This window comes from Pomacea canaliculata, linkage group LG3 (genome assembly GCF_003073045.1).
Source record: "Pomacea canaliculata isolate SZHN2017 linkage group LG3, ASM307304v1, whole genome shotgun sequence".
Taxonomy (NCBI): domain Eukaryota; kingdom Metazoa; phylum Mollusca; class Gastropoda; order Architaenioglossa; family Ampullariidae; genus Pomacea; species Pomacea canaliculata.
In genome coordinates, this window is record NC_037592.1 from 25,016,213 (window position 1) to 25,043,502 (window position 27,290).

Below are 27,290 nucleotides of genomic sequence, written 5' to 3' on the forward strand. Positions count from 1 at the left end.
TTATACACTACTCATATGATTATGCTAAACACATGTCTAAACAAATTACAAAAAGCAAAAAAAAAAAAAAACATTGCTATAAATCATAATAATTTAATAAATACTTTTTTGCAATATGCAAGGATATGACTAAAAAAATGCATTATGCAAATTGTTCTCAGCTATAGAATATAGGATAAATTATATAAGAATGTATATACTTTTAAAAAGTATTTAACATCAGTTATTTCAGCACAACAATAGCTTTGGCAGGAGAAGTAGGTGTGAAAACTGCATATGATGAAGTGTTTTTTGAAGGCAGCATTTTAAAATATTAATTCCTTACAGCATAGTCAAGAAATATGGAAAAGCTCGCACTTGATTTATAGATACTTATCTAACTTGACTGTCTACATGTAGCCATGGTTTTCTGCAGGTTATTCAAATTGTGTGTAAATGACATTCAGATGTATGAACTTTCAAACAGTAAAATGTTACTTGAAAACTTAATGATGTTTGTTGAATCCATGAAAATCTTCACCATCAGCACTAAAGAAGAGCTCCAGGAAAAGCTGTAAGATCTATAGGGTCAGCATTGGCTAAAAACTGTTTAACTGCAAACCAGACAGCCATTAAGCAGAAGCTCCATGCAGGTCAAATGAAAATGAGTGGGAGGCAGAAGAAAGTTTCCTCTCTTAAAAAGGGATGCTTATTCACATTATCAGCAGCAAAGAATACTTGTTCTATATGAAATATCACAAAAATTGATGCATCAAATATTTGTAAGTGTTGTCTTTCCTATAATATAATTGTCCAAAATAAATTCATATCATTTTCTGCAGGGCAGTGTGAATGAAGTAAATGTGAATATCTGTTCTTTTCAAAGTGCTTCTAAACTTGGCAGGCTTTTCACACCAGCTGTTCTCTTGATGGGACCTCGCCTGGGATCAATAATTCTTTGGTCATCAGGTATATTTCTGAAAAATAAAATAAAAGCAAGTGTAATGCTTCAAATGGTTAATATTTTAATATCAGTCATGGGTTAAGGAAATTATTTTTATTGAGTTAGATTTTTGCCGCTTCAGTCTTGTGGAAGTCTTTTGATTATGTCATGCAACCTACTACATATTGCATCACCCCAAAAAATATTTGAGATCCTTGAGACCATAAAATTGTAGATCTCTATAATAGGCATCATGACTAAATGCAACATAAAAAAAAAAAGGATTGGTGTATAAAAGCCCAACGAAAACTCCAAAATAGCATAGTTTTGAATTGTAGGTCAGCATGGGTAACAATGTTGATGTTGCTAGGAGATAGGGATATCAACTAGGCCAATAAGCATTTTGCATTTTGATTTGCTGGTACTTGGGAAGAGATAGTTTAGTATAGCTTAATAGCAGCTTCCCACAGAAACACCAGCATTCAGAGAGGTCTCAAAACTTGAAGGCAGCAAAGAATGATAGATTAACAAATGAAATCTAATGCCACAGGGCAGATTGGAGATCAAAGATGAAACGGACTTGCACAGGGTTAGCTCGTCAGTCTATCCCCCGTAGAAGTGAAGATTGTAGAATAAAAAGAAAAAGAAGTCACCCATCATCATCTATTTTCACCTGACGATGTCCTTTTATGATACACATCGTTCAATCATAGGACAGCATGTGAGGATGAACAATGACTGACTAGACAGATTTTGTAGCAGAATTATTTATCATTGAAACCACATTTCTAAGGTTTTATGCAGTGTAATCCTTAAGCAAGGGATGCCACATGTGTCGCTGTTCATGTTGCTGTCTACTTGTGGACATGCAACTGACGGAAAGTTATTGTCTTGTTGGAGAGGTCTGTTATTTTTTTTTCTTTCATTTTTTTTGGCCTACATTAACATCTACATATATATCTCACATTTCATAGTCGCTGTATAGTAGATCATATGTTTGTTATAGATATTCTTCATTCACACAGTTCAATTTCTGGTCACCTGAAAATAACCATTGTACACCCTAGACTGTGACTATCAATATCTGTCTCTCATTGTCAAATCAAGCTGTGTTGGCTCACCTCTTGATGACCTTGGAAAACTCAAAATTCTTTGTGCCATACGCTGGGTTAGATGAACAAATAAGTGACAGCAAATATGAAAGTATTCTTCAGTTTGAATCTTTCCCCTTGGGACACTGTAGTATCACCATCAACCATCATCTTCACTTTGTCTATTGTTAAGTGAGTTAATTAGTTCGATAATAAATGTGTTAACTGTTGGTCAGCTCTTTTTGTTGAAAAAGGACTAGGTGTCAAGCATGAGTGTGGTCACACATTCATGTCCACACATGCTTCACAGACAAATATTTGAACATCCCTCTCTAAAACATTATGGTGAGATACAGGATGGACAGATGGATGTATTTAGCTTAAACATCTTTTAAACTCTGTTAAAGCAATTAAAGAGGAAGCTGAAAAGAACATGCATTTGTATTGATGTTGAAGAAGATGAAAGGGTTTATGGAACACAGCTGGTATAAAGGGGGAAGGATAATAAAAACACAAGAAGGAAGTTCAGGATATGTGCCTAAAACAGGGCAACAAAAGAAATTTTAATCCAGTAAGGATGAGTTTACTAAGGGAACTAACCCCAAGTATTTGATATGAATGTTTGGAAGCATCTTTAAGCACACGAACAGAAAAAAAAAAAATCAACATTAAAGAATGGTACTGAGAAAGCCACTTGATAGATTTAAGAAGGTAAGAGAGGGTGGTATGGATATGGTGGGAAAGAAAGTTTGATAAAAATGATGTGAAAACAATCTGGCATTGGTCTGAAATTTGTAGACTTGAAGACCTCTGAAAGAAAACCTCCTTAAGTTTTAACTGGGAGTCTGAAAATATTGGTCATTGTTAAAAAATACTATTATTAAAAAGTGAAAAGCCATCTTTAAAATATGGCCGCTGCATGACAAACCCTGCATTATCCCTGTATGTGCGTGGGGAGGAGCCAGTTTCTGGCTGACCTGGTGCCATCAAGGCCTGTCTTTGCCTGGTTTTCATTTCACTGATACTTCCCTTGGCAGCATTGATCTCTAACACATACTGTTTGCGCTCATCATTTGCCTTGTGGTAAGCCTGTCAGAGACAAAAGGTATTCCTCAAACTGCCATCTGCCACTACACAATCTGATAAATGTTCACAGCTTACGTGACGCAATTTTATGGTTTTACTCTTTACGGTTCACTTGAATATATAATGTTTTTAAAAAAGTCTACCTGCAAAGAGTTAATTACTACTGTTTAATAAATGGTTTTGAGAACACTTGCTGTGTCTGTCATCCTTAAAGGCTAGAATTCCTGCAACGCATGCTATAGTCTTAAAATTTTGAACAATATAAAATTCTTACTGAAAAACACTAAAATCACTGCTGTTTCCTTATGCTAAAGTGTGTCTAAATACATAGCAAAGTATAACAAAAGTCATTCTCTCTTTCTCACACAAACAGATGTCAAAGAATTTACTCAGACCTTTGATTCCTGATCCAAGCGCCACTCAAGATCACGGAGCTGATTGTGAAGAAGCTGTTTTTCTCTATCAAGAGCTTTGACCATCTGGGGACTGGCCTGAATTCCCACCAAAGATGAACAAACTAAAGAAATCTGGTTGCTATTTTAAAAAGTTTTATATTGTAACTTTATACTAGGAATCTCTAAGAAGGCTTAAATGTTTTTCCCATATTTTGCTATGTCTAGAGCTACTGTGAAATGAATATGTGCTTTAGGGCAGTTTTTAAGCTCAAAGCTTACTTGGGCCAGTAACAGGCAAACTCTCTCTGCCCACCCAGCAGTGAATGGGTATATGATTCATCAGGGAAGGAAAGCAGCAGAATGAGTAAAATGGGATCTGTCATTCATGCGCAGGTCCAAGACATGGTGAACCACTTAAAGTTCATAGTTCTACATGCCTTGAGCTATTCAAATTTTATCTCTTCCACTAGCATAACTACCATACTTGCATCGCTGAGGTAAAAAATGAAAACTTCATCTGTAAAGAATGTCTCATAACAAATTCAGAAAGGATCGCTATCTTCTTTTTGAGAGGCAGGGACATGTATCAGGGTTCATGATGATTGACAAGTTTTTATATTGTAAACTGAGTTGTTCATAATAACAGCAAGCAACAAAAAATCACATGGTTTCTAGTACATATCACATCAAACACAGCCACAAATTATTTGAAACTTTCTGGATTTTGAGAGTTTTATGTAATGTTTCTCTATTAACTTGCCATTGATTAAACAGACACAGTGTGAGTGTAATTATACTTACTCAAGATGGGATACTAATCACAATGCAAATAGCTTTGTTATAACAAATAAAGATTTATACTTTTTTTTCTTAAAATCCGTACTTTTGGGGGATTTTCTAATCAGTAGTTGTTATAATGCTGTATTGTAATGTATTCTGTGATCTAGCATGACATATTCTATGGTGTCTCTTTCTTTTAACTTCAGTCTCAGAATACACAGAGAATAAATAATTTTACTGCTTAAATGTGGCTTACATCTGAGAGGTCATCAAAATTTCTGTTGTCTCTGGGAGTCTTGTTAGCTGCAAAAGATTAACAAATAGATGATTTGTGAATTTAAGTACAGTTTTATGCATGGTCACAACATGTGAGTAATAGGATTGCACACTCACACACACAGACACAAAAATTAATGGCACTGTTTCATTTTGCTCAAGACACAGGCTCAAATGCACAATACCACACAGGAATCCATTTTTTCATTTTAAAGATAAGAGGTTTTAACCTTCTTTGAGATTGTGGCGAGCTTCCTCCACCTTGTTTTGCAAAAGTATGATCTGGCGTTCCAGTTGCTGGTTCATCTCCTGCTGTGTCTCATAGCGTGTCTTCCACTCATTGCCTGCAGCATCCTACATGCTACATTTCCCCTGACACATACTGATATGCACTGTTTTACACTGGCTATCTACAGGACTGGCAGTAACCTACAACTCACACAGCATCTTTTTGTGTCATGGTTGATAGCAACAGGCAACAATTAAGCAGTAAATTGTGGGCCTCTATGACACAGTAAAGTACATCATGCTTTGATAAGCTGCACAAATTCTTTTAAATGATTTAATTGTTTGTAGGGCAGATTTTTAAAATTTTCACTATAGTGATTGCTAAATCAGAAAATTGACATCATCATTTTCTCTTGCAATTGTTACACATCTAATCATTGGCTGTACATCAGCAGATATAATTTACCAGACAATGCTAGTAAAAAAATAAAGATAGCTACAAAATTACCAGTTTAACTGCTTGCCCTGCATTTCACCAGTTTCTTTCCATTTTCACAAAAGAGCATAAAATAGTATACAGAACTATATTCTTCTAAAACTGTGGAATTACAGGTATAAAGCATTTGTAATTTTTGTTTGGACAATAAGTGAACTTCCATGAGGCATGGGGGTAGGAAAGTACACTGAAAACGAGCATGGAAGCACAGGCAAAGATGCTAATAATAAGTTTCTTCAATTAATACTATCACTCTTGTGCACTTTTCATCCCAATACTGAGTGTCATCTATTTCATATGCCATACCTATATGTAATAGGTTGTATTCCAGTGATTAAGGATTGTATCATAAAGACAGAATTATTACATGATGCATCTCCAGCAGATAAAAGAAGATAAAGAGACAAGTATTTGCACACACTGAGATTGATACGAAGACATCCTAAAATACCATGCAGTCTTAATCTCATTACTGCCTAACAAAAGCAGAAACTAGCAGATGGTAGCTGTAAAACTTGTTTATATCACTAGAGGCAAGAGAGGGGAACTGAAGCAGGATACAGAAAGACTGGGGTAATGAAGTCCAAAGGCACGCAGAAGAGACATGTGATTAAAAAGCCTGAGTTTGTAAAGTATATAAAAATATCCTGCTGAACAAAATAGAAAACAGTAATGGATAAAGGGTGCATCAACAAAAACAGTTTATAAGATATGCTTTATAAGATTTGCTAACAAGTGAACGATGAAATAAAGCAGCTGTTTGGAGAAAGGTTTACCCCTTCAATCATTTTCCACAACTAGAGGCACTGATCACAAATGATTTAACAATTAATTCTCTTCTTACAAAGCAATTTATGAAAAATGACATTATTTTCAAAGAAACCCCGTGTAACGCTAATTTAAAGCTACATGCACTCTGATCATGTTGCGTTTGAATTGCGGATTTTACATACCGAATCTACAAATTTTATCTGACACACAAAATCTGTCACTGTTTGGTAAATAGTGACATAAAAATGTATTCATATTAGATAATACCTTCATTTTCTATGGAATCAAATCGTTTCTCTAGTTCATCGATGGTTGCCTTCAGTTCTGCCGCAGACTGATCTAGCATTTCCCTGTTAAAACAGCATTATCATAAATGGTATGAAAATGACGACTGTATGTATTGAACTAATTTATTTATAACTTGAAATGATAATTATTAAAGCTTATGTTTAAATGTTTTTAGTGACTGATCGAGGCATCATATATGATAACGACCGACGTCTTTAATTACAACAGAATGTCAAAATTGTATATCGATACAGTATCCGTCAATACCCTAGCAAGAACCAATTGCTTACAAAAGAAATATTTTGTGAGATTTATGTACTTACTTCATTTGCTTTTCTTGCAGAATTTCAGCGCGAAGTTTCTCGAGTTCGAAGTCGTCTACTGTGTCACCGCCCGCCATATTTGCTACTATCGTTGCTATGTGTTTTGTAACGTCATTTATTTGAGGAAACACTGGGGATTCCACCAGCATTTTGACCAATCACTTTGCAGTATTTTCTGACCTATTTAGACCTCGACTCCACGCGAAAGAGTGCTTGATGCACTATCACATGACCTCTGCAAAATGGCCGTTCACACTCTACTAAAAACTGTACACAGAATAGAAATGTCTGATGCCGGAGCATGGGACTTTGCATCGGCTGCTTCGACCAGTCGATACATGATAAGTAGAATCTCTAGAAATTTACAAAACTTACATTTTCCTGAATTTCTCACTAATTTATCAAGCAAATAGCTGATAGAAATGATGAATGGCTCTATAACTCCTTTTGTTCTCGAAGGCGTTTAAAGGAAACCACTGTTCTGAAACTTGTTTTAGACGAAGATCTGTACAGACCACAAACTTGTGGTATAGACTATACAGACTATGCAGTATACGGTAAACCACAGACGGGAGAGCAAAGCTGCAAAACAAGGGGACTAACCCTTCCGTTAAGAAGCGAACATCCCTGTGGTGGTCTCCCCGTTGTCTGGCGTGTTTTCCATAGTGTTTGTCGCCATTCATCGGGTCATCTCCATCGATTTCTTCTAAACCGGCAACATCGTTTGCGTCATGCTCCTCAATGTCAGGAAGACGTGCGTCCTTTTCGCTGTAAATAACTTCTTCGTTTTCGTCACTGCTCCAGTCGTGTGCACTGTCGTCGAAAGAGTGGTTATTGACATGGTGACGATCGCCACTGTAACGACGATGGATCTTTACGTCTGCCATTTTGGATTCGTCTAAACTTCTCCGCTCTTTCTATCTGCACAGCTTTACAATTAAAAAAAAAAAGCTAAGACAAGAAGCCTGGCGAGAATTTGCTACCTGAAGCAGGTCCAAGTCATGAAGTAAATGAGAAAAGCTAGTCTCGATATGGCCTAGTAAGCTTGTCTATATATATTGATACTCCGACACCGCTAGGGCCTGATGTTAAAAAGTGGTAAACTCTTTCACAATTACGTTTACTAGATACTATTTCGTTGTCCCAATCGCCCTCCCTCTGTCTTCCCCTCCCCTCTCTCTCTCACGCACAAACTGCGGAAGAAAGTGCATTACAAAGATCAAACATAGACGTAATAAGAGAAAAAAAAAAAAAAATTCGCTGCCGTCGACGACGATGATGATTTTCTTCTGTTACGTTCTGCTCAACGCGTCTTTCTCCTTCCCGAAGTGAGCGTGATGGTAGCAATTGTTGTCTCAGTAATAAAACAAAGAAAGTAAACAAAGAAGCCAGTTGCAATATATCAGATTTACAAATAGCCTGAAAATGGTTTCCATGACTTTTCCAAACAAACCACATTTCATTTCGATTCTCAATAAACTGATTTTTTGTTCTTCTGAGAAACTTCACTCAGCTCGCCTTGAACACAAGACAAACCCCGGTCTGAGTAGAATAAACGACAGAAGGAAGAAAAACACAAGTCAGCTGAAAAAGAGGGCTAGAGACTGATGAAAGTACTTACAGGTATTCCACGGGTGCTGATGTGGTGATGGTTGACGATACAGCTGTTGCAGCCGTTGAAGGCGCAGATCAACGATCGATAACCTTTTTGGAAACGCTCATTACGCATGCGCCACAGCGCTTGGCATCAACTCGTTTGTATCCAAAGCCAACGGGCCGGCAGACAAGGAAGACGAGTTTCTGTTGCGGTAGACAAAATGTTATGGACGCCCCCAGCACAGACCGTCTGCATGGACAGATCGATTTCACTGGTGTGGGTTTATCTGCTTGATCTATGGTAACGGAAAGTTTATAGACCTGTGGGTGAGTTGCGATTTGGGAAACGTTCGAAGCCGAAAGCAGCAGGAGGCGGCACACTGAAAGAAGTGGATTGCTAATGTAAAAGATTTACCGTGATCAGATCAATACCGACGTAAAAGAAAAACAAAGAATGAAAGAATGTTGGGATTGAACGAAAAATCATTTGGTACTGTGTTCTGCAAGTCCGACCATTCGGCTGTTGTTCTGTTTGTCAATTTGGTCACCCGACCCTCAGTTAGTCTCATATTACTTAACTAAGTTAAAGAAGGCAATAGTATAAATCAATTTATGATGCCAGAATTGATTCAGAACGCTTTCGCAACTTTAAAGAAGTGGAAATATGGTAAAGAGAATGCATTAAACTATTTTGTATAAGATGGCTAATTCTTTGTAATCTTTGTTTGTTTAGTGCAATCTTTCTTTTCTAACAAAATTCATTTGACATTTAATAAACGTTTTCCCAGTCGTCGTATAAACAGGAACCTCATGAGCTCATCGAATCTGTCAATGTTTTGAAAGCTTTTTTTCTTTTGTCACCGGTCGATTACTAGCAGCCGCACTGGCAGGCACGCGCTGGCATGACAACACATCCTGTTGTCAGACTCTAGAACTCTTGCTCTGAAACACAATTCTCATAACGAGACGCTCTGTGAAAGAGATTATTTTTGTCACGAGAAGACAGAATGGTGACCGGGCCAGGTAGACTGTTCTGTACTGTAGTAGCGTTGATTGATTGATTCATTTATTAGGACTGGTCAATGAGGAGAACTGGAGAGAGTGACTGAGAAGGTTCACCACCTGGGTCTAGGTGAGCGACGATTAGCAAGTCCCGCCAGTTCCTTCGTATGTGCTTGCTGGCCATTTACCGCTTTCTGTCTCTTGGCTTCGTCCACTCAGCAGAGTACCACGAAGGACTAAGACTGTGGAGTTTTGGGATATGTTTATGCAGTAACTGCTTTGTATTGAGATTAGTATTTTTTGTGTTTATACTCGTACGACTCCGCGACAAGTTCGACATCAGTTTACGTCAGCTAAAATGGCAGCAGCATGTCATAGATGATCAAATTTGAGACAATGATAATCATTAAAAAAAAAAAACAAAAAAAAACACAGCAATACAACATTCATCCAATAGCTTTGGACTGTTTCAAATTTTCTGTAATCTCTAACCTCGGTTGGAGAGCAAAGTGCTCCAACGGTGAATGCGCTCAGCTGCGGGCTCGGCCCTGTGGCTGTAATATTTTCATCCGGCCTCCCACTAGTTGGTGTGCAGGCATGGTTTACCTGATTCAATCAGATAATCAAGGGAGGTTACCATAAAAAAAAAAAAATTGACGAAAGATGAGGGTTGGGCTCTACCTTTCACGTGAAGACCCAGTAGACCACTTTCACTGCCCCTAGGGCCTCTATACTCTTCAAACGTACCTTTAACCTTTGTAACATATCAAGCTGTATCGCGTCTCCAGTACAGCCTTGCTCTTTAAGTCTTTTAGTTTCTTTATTTTTTTTTAATCCACATGCTTTATAAATCTGACAGGAATGCAGTGACGCTTTTAAATTTGGGCGATTTTATACTTTGCTGTAGAATTATTAAGCCCTCTTCAAAAATAACATTTGAATTACCATCTTATTCTGATTTAGATTTATGATTTAAACTTTTTAAAATGTCGCATTGCTAATTTTTTGTTGTGCGGAATAGAGAAATAAGACATAAAATCCGTGTCCAATTCACTAGCACAGGCTTAGGTTTAATTTTAGCAGGGATCAACTTGGATTAGAGGGCTATGATGTGAGAGATAATTCATAATAATGAAAAAAAGATAATAATAAGAAAAAATAGGATTCGAATCCCTTGTTAATTATGCAGAACATCATTGCGTATTAAGGTTATAATATTTTAAGATACTTCATCTTTCTTTTCCTCAATCATACACGCACGAATGCAACTGGCTGGAAAACAAAAGCCGACAGCAAGGCAGGGGAGGCTATCATATAACCGAAGAAATTGCTTTTGCTGCAGTTAGTTCCCCTGTACTGTCCTCGCCACTACGCATTGCGCACCCTTCTGAAGCACTGTTTGCAGTGTGTTAAAAACGAATGAAACAATAGCTAAGGTTATATTTGCAAACAGCAGCGAATGTGCAAAGGTAAATTCCAAATCACTGAGACTCCGGAAATCCTTTTCCTTTCATCGACACAGTTTCATTTCCTCTGGCGGTATCGCAGAAGGTTTTAAACATTCATCTATAGACTAAGCAAATGAGAGACATGAAAGGAGTCACCAAAGCCGCAGCAAGCATAAGCAGAAATGTAATTGAAGGAGGAACTTAGCACTAATGGGTATGATTGAGTGATTGATTGATTTTTCTTTCTTTCTTGTCCACAGGACGTCGTAAAATACATTCACTCACCATTTGTAATCAGAACTACATACCGCGGTGACAGACTTTTATAAAAAGGCATTTCCAATTCTTTATTGATGAGGTTATTTTGTGCAACATTCGCACTCTTGACTAGCAAAGGTATACTAAATCCCATATGTTAAGGTCTTTAGGCATTCCGCTGTAAAGACATAGAGGAGGGAAGAGGCTGTGTGTTACGCTTGCTCTGCAGCAAACTTGAGCAGGAATGCTGAGCTTGCCGCAAGCTGTGGGGAGCCCTGTCAGTGGCATGCTGGGAAGAATTTAACTGTAACAGCCTGGAAAATCTGCGTAACGGCACTCATCATTCCACGTGACTAACATATAGGCTGGGTCTGTGAAAGACATATGAGTGTGTGGTGCTTGACTCAAGCGCCTTGGCGGTAAATGTGGAGGGAGAGGGAGAGAAAGAAAGATTAAAGAGAAGGGACAATGAGAGAGGTGGGAGGGTGGTAGGGGGAGAGCAATGAAAGAATAATTGTATATACAATGAACGTATAAACTAATAATCAAAAGTGATACAGGAAGGGACAAAAGGAAGAGAAAAATAGCAATGAAAATAAAGAGAAAGAGAGAAACAATATCTGTCCAAAGCTACATTTAGCGATATCCAATCCACATTCATCGAGATCGCTTTTTTGCACATATAAGCAAGTATATCGACAGTTAAATAGATTATTTAATAATGTGGTTTTCCTACTGTAAATTTTGTCGCAGAAAAACACATTTAATCAGTGGTTGAGGGGTGGGGTAGGAAATTGGTGTTTACGCCGAGCCAGAAACTAAAGTTAGATCACGGCAAAGTAGCCAGCCCTGTAAACAGATGCCACATGTATAGAAAAAACAGCCTCCCGAGATGAGATCTGAACCCAGGACAGAATTAGTGGTTGAGGAGAAAGCTCCGAACTGTAAAGATTTCAATGGTGAAGAATCACAGCTTACACCAGAGACCAACCATCGTCACTTTGCCTGCCACCCGCGTTCATTTAACAGTCTCATCCTGTGACAGTGTCATTGTCATTCTTTCTTGACTCTGCATCTTCGCTGTTTGCCACGTTTCTGAGAGCTGCAACATTTCCTACCATTCTTCAGTCACCATTATCTTAATTAAACTTTAAGACTTTATTAAAAAGATGAAACTTTTGCTTAAAAAATTCAAAAGTCTTGATTCACAAAAAAGTGTTAACGGGATTTTAAATTAGTCTCTTCCTCACAGACGCCATCGAATATAAGCTGTAATATCGATCCAGGATCATGTGTGCTGTCTGTAGCACTTACGATTATTTATTTTTTTTTTTGTAAAACAGCTGCCATTATATATTTTGCTGGAAAATCTATCTTTTCAACGATTGTCACAACGCATTCTCAAAATAAATTTCCAGTCCCTGAACTGCTTTGACTCCTTGTGCACGTGTAACTTAAGCTTGCAAATGACGTCATTACAGGTGAAATGGCAGCGAAAAACTGTGTGCCACAGAGAGTTGTTCAGAAATTTGATACAACTTGATGCTTAAGCTTTATGTGGCGTCGTTCTGAGATTCTGATTCCCTCTCTCCTCACCATTCCCACCATTCCCCATCAAGGACAGCGCGACGACCAACAGTCGTAGCTGTTCAGTTTGCAGGTGTCACGTGTTTGCTGTATCTTTCGTATTTTATTTATTTTGAACTTTCTCTTCCCCTTGTATATCAGTAACCACCCCCTACCTACCCCGTTTAGCTGCTTAAGAAAATAGTTTTACGGATATAGCTTTTGAACATCTTTCTTCACCTAACAAGCCCAGAAGGAACTGTCGAATAATTTACCACTTCCTCTGCTCCTGTTTCCTCAACACACACACATGCGCGTGCGCGTGCATGCACACACGTGGGTGCACCTTTGCCTGCACACGGCAGCTGTCGTCAGCTGTAAAAAGGCCGTTGAAAAGCGCTCCACGAAGGCCCACAAATCACGTTTCCCTGAGGTGAGTATTTATCGTTCTTCTCTCAGTAGCGCTGTGTGTTGTTTTCCAGCCCCTGATGCTTGCAGCTGGATGCCGGCGGACTGGAGGTCGCAGCCCAGGGGGAGTCGCATCACGCAGTCGGGAAATGCGTCTTGCGGCGTGGAGCGCATCGAGGGGTAAAGCGAGCGTGAAATAAGCGGAGGGCAAAGATTGAAGGGTTGATGTGCGTGACACCCTTGCGTCTGGCGCTTCTCGAGTCCAGATCGTTAGGCAATTTCGCACACTTCCTCTCTTTCACGCACAGAAACGCAATACTCGCGTATGTACATAACACAACCTTATGCTCCCACCCACAGAGAGAGAGTGAGGGAGGAAAAAGAGAAAAAGACTACCAACACAGCATCAGACTCCGACGTACACGCACAGGCAAAAGCAGTTACAGACTTCTGCGCACATATATTATGCATGCACGTACACACAGACTAACCTTAGCCACCTGGTCTCAATTGCAAATTATTTCCCCTCCAGTGGTTTCGTCGTCAACGCACGTGGATGTTATTTTCGTGTTGTATTCACGAGACTCTCGAGTTCACATGACGTCCATGATAGGGACTGACTTAACCTTGCGGACCTCCAAACTGTCGGCTCTCGTGTGTTAGTAAGATTTTGATGCCCTACGTCCGTTCTGCTCTTTTATGGAGTAGAAAATAGAGTTTTATTCAACCATTAGCAGGTCAGTGAAGTTAGGGATGAGAAAATCCATGCTCGCGGCATCTAATCTATTGAGATGCAAGTGTGAAAGAAAATAATAAATAGATTATCTTTCACTTCGTGCATCTTCGAACATCTATCAGGCAGCCTGTCGGTTAGTGATGGCAGACTTCAACTTTGATCACCGTGAAAGTGTTAGATTCCTAACTCTTACCTCGACCTGTTCTATTGAAATATGTAGGATGAGTAGGTAGAGTAGGTTTTCTTTAGGTAAGAACCATTGTATAGTAGATCAGGTGTGTATTTGTCTTTGACTGTCTAGTTTGGTTTTGCGTCCCTGTCCGTCCATCTGATACAGACAGTCGATGTTTAACATTTTTTCTTGTAGCCCTTGGGGTCATATCAACACTAATTATGTATGCGGTAGGGTGTCAATTGATTGATTGAGTAAATAAGTGAGTCCACACACAGATCCATTTCTCTCTATCACACACACCATGCGCACCATGAGCTGAAGGGTGGGAAGGAGAAAAAAGAAAGTTGATGAAAGACGATTGGAAGTAGGCAAACCTCTTCTCACAGTCGGCTTGCAGTACCCGACGTTGGACAATAATGGTAATGACAACACTGACATTGACAACGACAAAACAATTATGGTATTAGCACTGACTCTGACAAGGACATTGACATGTTAGGAGTTTAAAATGTTGAGAAGGAGAAAAAAACCACAGAAATAAAAAGAAAGAAAAGAACGAAGAAAAAAGCAAACGACCGAACCGCTTAACGAAGAAACGAACGAAAGAAAAACAAAGAAACGAAGAAGAACAGAAAGGAGCGATAAAGGAAAGAAACGAAAAAGACACAAAAAAGGGAAAGACACAAGAATGAAACAAGGAAAGAAAGACGAATAAGGGAGGAAGGAAATGAAGGGAAAAAAAAGTAATGAATGAATGAGCTCATGCTGTTATGTTTTCCTTTTAATTTTTGAAAAAATCTCGACTTCAGAAGGATGACAACTCCGACTCCACTTGGCGCCACGATCAAATCTAAGGACCGGCGGTGTAGAGGACCCTGACGCTGGCATTAAGAGCTTGAACCTCAGGATGGAGGTTAATGCGGTCCCAACAGCTGCGTGCTCGGCTCTTGGGGGGTGAGTGGTAATGAGTAAAGAGTAAGAAGGGTGGAAGTTGTAAAGGGGGAACTCTTTCGGACTAGCAGCTTCTAAAAACTTGACTTTTTCTTTTTATTTTCTTAAAAGTTTAAGGTGACTTCTGTGAGCAAAACATGTTGAAGTGGAAAAAAAATTTGGTGCAAACAAACACAATAAATAAAGGCAGCGCAGCTTGCACCAGTCCAAGACTTGAGATTGCCGGCAGGACTTCCGGGGAAGTTAAACAGTAATTTTGTCATGATTTCTTATGCAGATTTACGCCCGTGAAATATCCTGCAGCGCTGTGCCGGTGAAGGCAGCCTGGCGCCGGCATCTGCTGCCACAAGTTAGCACCATCGTTTGTTTTCATTTCAAGTATGCTTGAAGAAATGTTAGGCCAGCACGATTTTATTTCTCCTTGCTTAGTCTTCGTTTCACAGACACAGAGAGAGAGAGACTTGCAGACAAACACGTTACCTTACTGCCGAATTCCTCGTGCTTTTATTTCATCTACCTGGTCGTCGACAGGATTACCTGAGTACAATCATTTCAAAATAGGTGTCACATACTAATTTCCATATTTTGACATAATGACTCTGTTTTATTTGCTAGAGACTAGCCATTCATGATCTCACAAGTGAGACAACCCCGTCCAGCGACTATAGATGCGCCTAACACACATACGGGTATTTATACCCGCTTTTTCATTGGTTTGGGACTGGTTGTAGACACACAAACATGTCTGGGTATATATGGAATACCACAGCTGCAAACTTTCTCATGTCGTGTTTGAAGTGCTTGTTATTCCCGAGCTCTCACCGTCCTATCCTGACTACTTCAGAACGGTTGAAGTAAGTGTGTTTAAATGTCAGTTGGCTGTACACGAGCAGTGCCATCAGACGACAGCATCGTGTAACAGATACTCGTAATGAGCCTTACTATGGTACAGAAGGGACTGACAGAAGTTCTGAGCCTAATGAATTTCAGGGGAAAAAACGAGTTATTGGTTCTTCATCGCAAAATAAAGAGGTTGACAACTTGACAACGCACTTGAAAACTCATTTCCCGAGACAATATTATTTCCCTTAACTCTTCTGGTGTCAGGAATCCACGCACACACGCACACAAAAGGTCATGCCTGCAAGAGGATGTCTTGTCTTGCGTGGAAAAGCGGTTTTGAAGAAAGGTTTCCAGGGCAGATTTCAGCGCAACTGTTGCAACTGTACAGAAGGTTGCGGGTGTAGTGACGTCATCAATTTTGTTTTAAAGGCTCGTGCGATTTGCTTTGTTATTTTTGTGTATTTATTTTGTCCTTGCAAACTCCCCATGTGGTTTTTTTTTCTCTCAAACCCAAGTCGAGCATGAGTTTTTTTTTTTTTCTCGAAGTATAATAATGTCACCGGCTTTTCAGACTCCATTGAGTCTGTGATCGCTCGGTGAAGACCGGACGCGAAGCTGCTCTCATCAGTTTTTTTAATAAAGAGGCATCATCCTCATCATCTCTCTATATCTCTGTGCATATTCAAATACATTTGATGCATGCCAAAAAAGATGTGTATGTAAAGCGCTTTGAGTCCGGGATTGATACAGGAGAAGGACTCTAAAAAACTGCGAAAAGAATTGTTCTATGTTTTTCTTTTTTTATCTTCTCTCCTTCTTTCTTGCACGCTCGGATTTTTCGTCATCATTTTCAATGAAACAGGCTAGGTACCGTTCATTTAATCTTTTCTCATGTCTTTTGCCAGGTATTTATTTCCGACTTTAGAAGCAGGTACCGCCATAGTTTTCAGGGTGGTCACGTGGGCGGGGGCAGAGGGCATGTTGACTATAGTGTGGGGCTAAGTCAACGATTTCCGACAGACCGACACGAGTCTAACAGCGTATTTCCTAAATGGTTGAACAGTACAAGATAATACTTTTCCAAATCAGTATCACGAACCCATTCTTCATTTCCGAGACATAAGCAACATTCTCTAGCCATTTAATTTATATTTGCATATTTAATCAAATAAATGAAAGCATATAAATACACGTAAACAATGGATAAACTTCAGTCATGTGATGTTTCTGTCTTTCTCATTCTTACCTAAGTCACAGATGCGTACACATACTCATAACCTCATGTATATATATATACAATCTTTCGTTGCTTGAAGGTTGGCTTTTCGAGAATGTGGTAATTCTCCCATGCAGATTTTAGGAAAATATTATCTTATTCAGCTCAGGCATTTGGAAAACAGTTTGCACTTTCTCCAACAGCGAAAACAGTGTTACGCTCGTAGTATGGGATTTACAGTCTTGTAATGAGCTAATCTCACTCATTTGAAACTAATTTTGTGCTCGAGCTGAGCTGAAATCCACTAAAGGTTTTCGAGAAGCAGGCCGCTGGAATAAGAACGAACGAAAAAAGCACATCAAGAGGCTGACTGGTTTCCTTGCCTTCACACTTCTCCATCCACTGCGCAGTCTCTCCGTGCGATTCGTTCCCGTTTCCTTGTCAGAGGACGGTGGCGGGGACAGTTTATTGTGACTGTGGTAAAATCTGGCACAAAAAATGGACTTGTGGTGTATAAAATGGCTCTGACGGAAGGCACGATAACAATCACGTGATGTCTTCAGCAGCGTTGCTCACGCCGAGAAGGTCACGAGGTTTGCGCGAGATTTCACGGCGGCCGTAAACTGCCAGAAAAGCGCTGACACTGGCTTTAGCAGCTGCGGCACAGGGTGAAAATACAGGGTCCCAGGCATCATAGGAGCCGACTGTTCAGGATGAGTGGGCACTAGAAGTACCCCATGCCACATGTTGCGAATTAAAGGGTGTGGTTAGCGAAATGGGGCTGTGGGTGCAGAGAAGACGAGCAAGGGATGACGTGGAGTGCGAGATGAAGAGAGAGCGAGAAATAAAGTTAACTTTCGGGTAAAAAGAAAACTAGCAACGAGCAAATCATATACACAAACATCCAACCGAGCCTAAGCAAGCCATACCAAATCTTACCAAGCCAAGCCAAATCAAACCAAACCATGTCAAGTCAAACCAAAACAAACCAGGTCAAGTTACACCAAGCCATCCAAGCGAATCATTCAGTTCTCCGCGCTAAAGGGCAAATATCAAGCTTCGGAAAAGCTTGGGAACCTTGAGTGCAAAGGTCACAGACAACCAATGATTTTGGGAATAGGAACCCTTCAGGGCATAGGCAATATGGTCAACATGCTGAGCAAAGTCCAAACTTGTTCGACTATACATTGCCAATACAAGGTTCGACACTTCGGCACTCTGCCCGGTTAAGAACGGCCTTTAGGCAAAGATGTTGTCCGATCTCCGGAATATCGACAGGAACGAGTAATGGTCGTCACTGAAGTGCACACCATCTACAGACAAGAAAAAAAAAAAAATAAAAAATAAAAATAAATAAAAACAAAAAAACAAACAAACAAACAAAAAAACTAATAAAAAACAAAACAATACAAAAACAAAACCAAAAAAAAAAAAAAAAAAAACCAACAGAAAAACCAAGTCGCGTGCTGTGCAAGTGATTGTGTCCGGAAGGAGGGAGGGGGAGATAATAGCTACACCTGCAGACCCCAACTCAGTAGGGCCGTTGTTGCTTCCTAAGCCGAGGAATTTGTCTGCGTGGAATGGTCCCATAAAACAGCGGGCTTACTCTGGAATGGGCCATACCTCCACATCCGCAGAACCACAGATCCCAGGAAAAAGATTTTCGTTTTTCAATTACATACAGCTTAACTCTGGATTTTCTGCCTGCTTCTTGCGGAAGCCTCTCTCCCTCTCTCTTCCTCCTCGCATCCACCATCCAAAATTGCCTCCCGTTAACAATTAAAAAATTATTTTGAGTAAGTTTGATCTTGAGATGCACTTAAAATGCTTCATCTTTCCATCATTCATATTTTGTATTCACAGAAGTTTGTAAAACAGTTTTTGTTCAGGATGATACGGGAACAATATATCTGACAGACAGTGTCACTCTCCTGAGAGACAACTAATCTACTAATCGACTGAAGTTTGCAATAAAAAATAAAAAATATATACATTGACTTCCATTACCACACTTTTATCTTTTGTTTCTTCATCTTGTAACAATAATGATGATGATGATGATGATGAGGAGGAGGATAATTATGAAGACAATGGCGTCGGAATGATTTTTTTTTTTTTGGATGCTGAGGACATACAACCTTCACGTGAGAAGTGCGACAGCATCTGGCGGCTACATACCCATACATCAGCCTCCTGTAACAAGGTTGTCTCCTTGTCTGTCTTCTGCAGCCGTTAATTTTATTGACAAACGGAAGTTCCCCTCAGCGCCGCCTCTGCTTTCATAGAAGATTGCAAAGACGCATCAAAGACTGCACAGAGCTAGAGCACACCGGCAAAAGTAAAGCCATTTAAACACTAAACCATTGTTCGGACTGCAGGCCAGGAGAACAAGGGAGGGTCGTCGATGTTACTCTGTTGTTTGCTTGTCGCCCTTGTCAATGGGAGGGTAAACACCGCGCCCTGTTTAACACTCGGAAGACGAGCGGCGATGAAAGCTGGAGAGATGAGGGTGATATAGTAGGGCAGGTCGGGGGGAAGGGCAAAAAAAAAAAAAAAAAAAAAAAAAAAGGAGAGGGGTTCTTGAGAGCATAGTGAAGGTGGGAGATGAAGGTATTCGATGGACATTCTAATCTGATCATCCTTACATTTTCCCCTCCTTATTCCTCTATCCCTTCTCTCTCTCTTTCTCTGGTTTCTGAAGAAGTTGTCGTGGCAAGACCGATGCTTCGGGAGTCGTCCAGCATTTCTAAATGTAGATTAAAAAGTCAGGCGAGTGTCGTGGAGTTGCTTCTATCAGTAGATTGGAGCCTTCACAAGACTGGAGCTAGCTGTCTACCCTCGTCCACGGTCTAGCACCGGCGACCGACGGATGCCAGACAGCCGCTGGTAGATATTCTGAGCTTCTGAGCTTGACCTGTGAAGGTAAGGAAGATGATTTAATAACAGTCTCTCACATTGTTTGACTCGTCGACAACAAACATTTGAAGCAGAGAAATTCAGAATTCAGAAAAATAATCAAACTAAAACAAGTTCTTTGTTTCCCTGAAAAATTTTTGCGAACCTTTTCCCTCCCTCTCCTTTCATTAGCTGCTTATTTTTTCTTTATTCGTTAGTAATTAATTCAACCATTGGTGCACACACTGTCATTAAGAAGCTTTCTGAAATAATTTCGATTATAGTTATTTTCTCACCTGTGGACACATAATTTTCTTTCCTTAATGGATCACCGTGTTTTAAAATGCCGCTGGCATAACCTGTCCTGTCTTTATCGAGATTTTTTTCTTTTTTCTATTGACATTTTTGAGTCCAAATGTGCACAGCCGGTCGTGAATGTGAAAGTCGGAATCTTCGAGTATGAACTAGATAACTACGACTCCATTATGTATGAACTAGCGAGAACATGCGACTACTCAAAGCCTTTGACAGCTGGATTTTTTTCTTCGATGCCGGCAGAGATTCGATCCACTGCATACCTGCACTTGATGACGTGGTCACAGTGGTCACGCGTCTTGAATGTGGGATGACACCTGCCTTTCAAAAAAAAAAAAAAAAAAAAAAAAAAAAAATCCTAGTTCCGGTGATTTGGTCTTGCAAGAGAATTTGCGATGTTCGTTTGCGAGACGAGAATCATTTTCCGGCTGAAGTGTTGTGAAAACAAAACAAAACAAAAATAAAAGTGTCAGCAGACGATCGAGCTGTCACGCTTGGGTGAGTAAGAGAACATACCGAGGATGGTCGATGTGTAAGAATAGCTTCGAGACTGCTCGGCTGGGGTCATCTGCATGCAACGCTGACCCCAGGTAGCTAGTATTACGGACATCATTTTGCTACCCACCTGATCCATCGTCTTTCTTTCTTTGGCATATTTTTCTGCTTTTCTGGCCGCATACCTGTAGCATTCGTGCGTGCGTGTGTGTCTTGTTTCTTCCGCTTCAGTTGATATATGTAGCTGGTATATAATCTTTTTTTGTTGCTAATCTCGCTTTCTAGGGGATGTGACAATAGGGTTTATTTTGAAGTAGTGACCGGTGTGCTTTTCCCCTGGTTAGATTACTTCCATGTCTCACCTCATACCCTCCCTCTCCTCCTCCGGAACTGATCAAGTCCATGCATTATTGATTCTGCAATTTATTAACACGATGGCGTCGCGCCTCTGTTCACACAGCTGTCACGTGATTTGCATAAACCCTGAGTGCGGGTCACGTGACTTGCACCTGATTTATCAAACATAGAGATGAAAGTTAATATTTTGTCGATGAGTTATATCTATTCCCTTGGCCATCTACGCAGTTTGTTGACATGTGGCGCCTATTGGATGATCAGATTTACTTACCAGTTTATTTACCTGATGTTTATGACAATTTTGAAGATGTGTGCGATGGGGTTGACGAGGCGCACATGTGAGCGAGTGCAGAAGACAGTGGAATGAATGAACCCTGGCAGTCCACAGATTGGAGTGAACCATCGCAGTGTGTAGGTTAAAGGGTGTCATGCCGCCCACCCGCTTCCCACCAGAAAAACAAAAACAAACAAAGCCGAACTCAATCGATCTGGCAAGCCAGCCTGCTGGAGCAGCCATAAATTAGTGAAACACTTGAGACTTTTTTTGCGCGGAATTTGACACCTTTAATTAAGCGTGGAATGCTTCATCAGTGCTTGAACATAAATTAATGAAGAAATTTTACCCTTTTGCGTGGAATCTGACACCTTTAATTAACCGAGAAAATGAAGCAGTTTTTTTTTTCTTTATTTGCATTGAAATGAGGGACGGAGAGAATTGTATTGACTACAGGGGGGAGAACTCATTGATGGAGGGGGGAAGAATTTGTGTTTCACGACGAACCAGAAGCGGGCCATTTAAACAAAGAAAGAGCAGTGTGCCCACGACAGGATTTGAACAGCCGCCGGGACCGAGAAAATTTCTTTTTAAAAGGACATAGAGATTAAGGCTTTATATGTATATATGAATGTAATTGGATATATATATATGTGCGCGTAGAGACCCATTCCTAACATATCCTTACATGCATACGTACATTCAAAACACACACTGAGAAGGAACACACACACACACACAAACGACAGACAGGTAGAGAGAGAGAAGGAAATAGTGGCAAAGCGATGGATACAGATAATGTGCAGAACACAAGTGTAGAGAAATGTAGATAAAAGCTCTACCACCAATCCCTGTATCCTATTGTGACATCAAGTGCTCCGTCAGCCCCATCTAAGCCCATCAATGCGCAGTTCGTCTCCTCTGTCTGTCTATCTACGCCGCCAAGACCTATTCACAAAGACCCCTCTCCTTTATCTAATCTGTGAAGCCTTCTATCAAGTCCTCGTGCGCATTATCTACTCTCTTGACGACGACCTGCGCATCGTGTCCTTTTGCTAATTATAATCTGCGTCCTCGTACCGAATCGTTCACCTCTTCCTTCTTCGTCATCGACTGTGTGATGGCATCAGGACAAATAGTCATCATGACCCCGGTACCTCAACTGTTTTATAGAGATGGCCTCAGTCCGTTGGAAACGATGAACCACTCATAGCTCACCCTCCCATTTCGATCACTGCTGCATAGGACTTCTACTTTGACATTTTGTTAATTAAATAAAACTAACACAAAGAAGAGGACTTCAAAACATCTTCATGTACAAAAGAACATTTACCGCAGAAAAAATATTACCGCAGGAGGCGGACTTGTCCTCTCTAACCGCTTCCTTTTGAACGGGAAGCACGAGGAGGCGGCGGCAGTTCTCGAGCACCGTGCAGTTTCCTCCCCACAAACCTAAACGTTTACACTCACGTGATCTCGCGAAGGCCTGAGAGCGAACATACATCACAACAAAGATTATCATTCTCTTTCCGGAAGCTGCTCCCTGCCTCCGATTTGTCCTGCAACACAGGCCAACGTTGGGAGCTGGCCGAAATGGGACTCGGAGGTGCAGGGCTGCAATGTTTGTGCTCGGGTGGGGAGCTTACGCAAGGCTTTGGGACCGAGTGAGATGGAGGGTGCGTGGCCTTTAGGTGTTAGCGTCAGACATTGTTGTCTCCGCCCGAGGGTGACTTGTCTGTCCGTCTGTCCTTCTGTCTGTCCTTTTGTCTGTCTGTCTGTCCGTCCGTCCGTCCGTCCGTCCGTCCGTCTGTCTGTCTGTCTGTCCGTCTGTCTACGTATCACCTCATCCCCAGCGTGCGTCACAACAAACGTTCATCGTCTTGACGACGGAAGCGACACTCACCAAGACCACCAACGCCCAGGGCGTCGCTCCCAAATATTGACTGGCGAGGATTTTCGCAGGACTCAAGAAGCGCGTGTCACGTCTGCTCACACTTCTCTGGAAAAGAAGGCGAGCTTAGCCCTCCAATTACAGACATCAATAACTCAAAAGCTCGCAGGGTTTTTTTCCCCAGTTAGGTTTGCTTTAATTTTTAGAGTGCTGGCCTTTAGTACCAAGTAACTTTACATTTCACAATGTTAAAAAGTAAACAAATGAAAAATGTCAACACGGAAGTGTCATTGGGATAAACAACTAGCTTCCAATCCCTTTCTAACAGCTTTGTTTATCTGTTCATTGCAATGACAGTTTTTGTCTACTCAGCGACGTGAAAGAATGATTGAAGTATGTTTGAGAGTGTGGTGTGGGGAATAGTTTGTCCTCAGTAACAATATCTCTTGAAAGCCTTATTACATATTGTCTAATCGGTTTTAGATATATATAAATGTGTCAGACATAGTCACGTATTCAACAATGTTTCCAGCAGAGAATTCCATGCAATCAGTCAACCCCATCTGCAAGACATTAGTTGCCACCTCATCTGCATGCAATCGATATTATTTCCTAATTAATTACTTCGCAATGACGAAGATGTAACTGATACCATCTAGCCGCCTAATTTATTTCTGCAGCGAAAAAGATTAAAAAAAGAAAAAAATAATGAGAACGACCTTGCTGGTGGATTACCAGACGTTGTGTCCTGATTATGCACTTGAATATTCCTAACCCTCCGCATGAAAAAAAGAAAAAGAAAATTAATTCTAAAATAAATATATATTCTCATTTTAATCGAACAACGACACTAGTTTTCTTTTCACTCTTCCTCTTTGCCCACCTGGGTGCACGCGTGGTTTTTCTTTATTTCTCATTGATGCACATTACAGAGGAATGAAAGGTACTTCTCGTGGTACTAAAGACACCGGACGAGATATCTCGCGCCCACGTCGATGGTCGGAAACCAGTCTTGTCACGTGTCTTTAACGAACATCTGCCAAGCCAAAGAGCTGACGAAGACGTCATAATGACCGAAAAAGAAGAATTTATGAATAATCTGCTAGCCCGGAATGTGCGAAATTCTACCCGGGTAGCAGAGCCACCCAAACAACGGCGTAGGCGGTTAGACAAGAACACTTCTGTAGTTTCGTAGCTTGACTCCTCTTTCAGGTACTAGTTGTCGCCTACCATCGGGTGGATATTAAGAGGGTGAATATGAGACAGACAAGTGGACCACGTGGTCAAGACGGTTCTATCCAGTTCCTAGACTGGGAAAGCGTGGGCGTGTGGGTAACTGCACGTCACTTCCGCTGAGACGTGAAGACACGTGTCGATGGAAATGTGGAGTAGTATCATGTCTGGAGGCACAATAGAAGTGTAGCAGTCCATACTCACTTGAAAATTGACTTTATCTCTTGTCATTTCCTTCAGTAACATCTCTCTTTGTATATCGAAGCTATAAAACGCCGCTCGCAGATGATGATGACAAAAGAATGTCAGTGTTATAAGGCTAGAGCTGGCCATGAGTTGTCTGTCTTGGAGTTTCTGGTTCCAGAGACCGGCCTGCGTCTAAGCAAACACGGAGCACCCTCCCACGCGATCGGAGGAGGCCTGCCGTTGCCCTGGTAACACTGCAAGCGCTGTGTTTATTTTCTGTCATTATACTTACTATCTCTTATCTGGTCTCCCAGATCCTTGTGAACCCAGTTCTTTGAAGCTGGTGACGAAAGTAAACGTTACTTCCTCCTTCCTCGACCTTCTTTCTTCCTTTCATTTTTTGTTCTGTTTCACCGTTCTGTTAATCTTTTCTTAGCCGTTTTTCTTCTTCGTTCTCTCTCTTTCCTTTCTAGCCTCTTCCTTTTCCCCAACACCTTCCTTCTGTGTGTGTGTGTGCTCACTGTCCTCGTAATTCTGTTTTTCTCGCGACCCTTGTGCAGGTGTAGTAATGAAACCACTTGAGAAGGCGGAGGGTTTTTTCCTGGAGGTTATAAACGGAACAAGGATCACATTTATCAACACCTGAAACAAAACCAGTTTGCAAGTTGGTATTCAGCTACAGTTACCTCATCTTTTCAAACTTGATTTTTCTTCCTTGTTTTATTTTGACTAGTTTATTTGTTTGTGTTTGCTTTGTTTTGCTTCTCAAACGCAAACGGTTGCAGAATTGTATTTTGACCGTTGCGACTACAGCCATAAATTGTTGGTATTTGTCGAATAATTCGCAACATCGTCACGCCAAGTTCCACGTGTACTGGTTTGATCATTTGATCAATTAATACTTACCTATTCTTATAAAGTTACTGAATTCAAGCTATTTTGTTTATGAGAAATAGTTTTAAAAATGATTTGACAGATTGTATCTTATAAATCTTTTCACATCGTTGGAAAGCGGCAGACAAGTAAACGATGCTCAAGGTGAAAAATAAGGAATGTGAGCTGCTGTACGTCACAAGAGACAGGTAGAGGTAGAGGTGGTCTGGTCTTCCATCAACGATAATCCACCCGTGTGTCAGTTCATTCATTCGTTCATTCTCCTGTTGGTTTGTTTGATGTCTGCTATAGTCTCACACTCTCTCACACACACTCACACAAACAGACAGACAGACGGACGGACGGACAGACAGACAGACTAAAGCACGAACCAACCCATGTCCACTTTCTCACACACACCACACACACACACACACTTTCACGCAGGCACGCAGATATTCCTACAGCAGTTGGCACGGTCCCACGCACCTCCATGCCCTGGGAGGCTCAGGCCATCGTTGCTGAGGTTCGATTGCCGCTGTCCATGACTTCCGACCTCAGGAATGGCCGACTCCCAGCACTGTGTTGCCTGCCCCTCCTGCCCTTTCTTCGCGCATTAAATCAAATGAAATGAAAATGAAATGCACATTATGACACCATCACTCTTCTTGTCAATAAAGGAATGCAACGCCTGCCCCGAGGTGAGCTACGTTGCGCAGTCAGGCGACACAACCCATGCTAATCACTGCAGCAAGGGCAACAATCCTTGTTTATGGCACGCGTCACTGGGAGACGTAATATCCGGGTAGTAAACGGTTGCCTTGGAAAGCTGCTTGAAGTAGTCGATGAGTTTAATTTCGTATTTTTTAACAGACTGCGTTTGCCATTCATATTCCATCGAAACCTTTTTTAATGTCTTCTTGTCTTACAGGATTTTTGTTAATTTGTTGTCCTCCCAGCCACCCTTGACCTCCTTCCCCTCTAGACCATTATCCTCGCTGTATTTCTGTCCGTTGTTTAATTCCTATTGGTCTCTGTAATGTGTTCTTTGAAGTAAAACTTGGAGACGGTGGGCTGCCATGGCTCGGGGTGGCCATTAGTCAAGTAGCCAGCACAGACTTCCCAAGACTGATATTAGTCGTGACTTGCTCTCCGTAGAAATTCCAGTCTGTCACGATGCTTCCAGTCCAACGCCCTCGTTCGGCTAATCAGGCATGGGAACAATACAGCAGGGAATAGCAAAAATATTGCACCCGCCAACGATCCGTAATACGCTGGGATCAAGCTTCGAGAGTGCCTTCCCTTCGTCGGTCTGGAATCTTAAGAGAAGGCCTGACATGAACGCATTGGTTTCTGAATAGTCTGATGATGATGATGATGATGATGATGATGATGATGATGATGAGGAGGAGGAGGAGGAGAATAAAGAGGAGGAGGGGAAGAAGAAGGCATATTTATATAGCGTATTTCTCCATTGTACAGTAGACAATTTTCTTGCAGTAGTCCATATGTGACCTAACGCGGGTTACAAAAATTTAAAAAAAAATTAAATTAAGATTATATGCAAAATGCTCATAGCATGAATTCAAACACAACTCAAACATAACAACAAACAGCTATACAGAGCATAGCAACACAGAAATCAGAGAAAGGCAGAAAAAGCTGATAGTGAACACAGCCATGCCACAACAAGACTGCATCAGGCCAGCAGTCAAGTCTGGTAGTCATGGTGAGGCGGAGTCTACAGAGGTGCGCTGAGTGATCGGGTGAGAGCAGGAATTTCCTCAGACACGGGGCAGTCATGGAGTGCACGTCACAGAAGTGGAAACGCATGTCCAAAAGGCGACGGAAGACCAGCAGACAACGAAGACCATGCTCGTCCATTGTTGGCGCGCGTGCAGATGACTGGTAGAGAT

The 27,290-nt window shown here is 40.9% G+C and overlaps 1 protein-coding gene across 3 annotated transcripts; it reads right to left on the reverse strand.

Moving 5' to 3' along the window:
- Positions 1-77: 77 nt before the first annotated feature.
- LOC112559317 (coiled-coil domain-containing protein 169-like) lies at positions 78-8,877 on the reverse strand. Of its 3 annotated transcripts, XM_025230449.1 has the most exons (8): positions 8,278-8,877; positions 7,260-7,585; positions 6,313-6,395; positions 4,781-4,894; positions 4,531-4,577; positions 3,495-3,590; positions 2,942-3,102; positions 78-956 (listed from the first exon to the last, which is right to left on the reverse strand). In XM_025230449.1, the coding sequence occupies exons 2-8, from the start codon at positions 7,541-7,543 to the stop codon at positions 860-862; spliced, it is 882 nt and encodes a 293-aa protein (XP_025086234.1). In that variant the 5' UTR covers positions 7,544-7,585; positions 8,278-8,877; the 3' UTR covers positions 78-859. The 3 variants fall into 3 exon arrangements, with proteins under 3 accessions (XP_025086234.1, XP_025086235.1, XP_025086236.1); XM_025230450.1 differs by lacking the exon at positions 8,278-8,877 and having other exon boundaries at positions 7,260-7,822; XM_025230451.1 differs by lacking the exons at positions 7,260-7,585; positions 8,278-8,877 and adding an exon at positions 6,657-7,223.
- Positions 8,878-27,290: the final 18,413 nt, after the last annotated feature.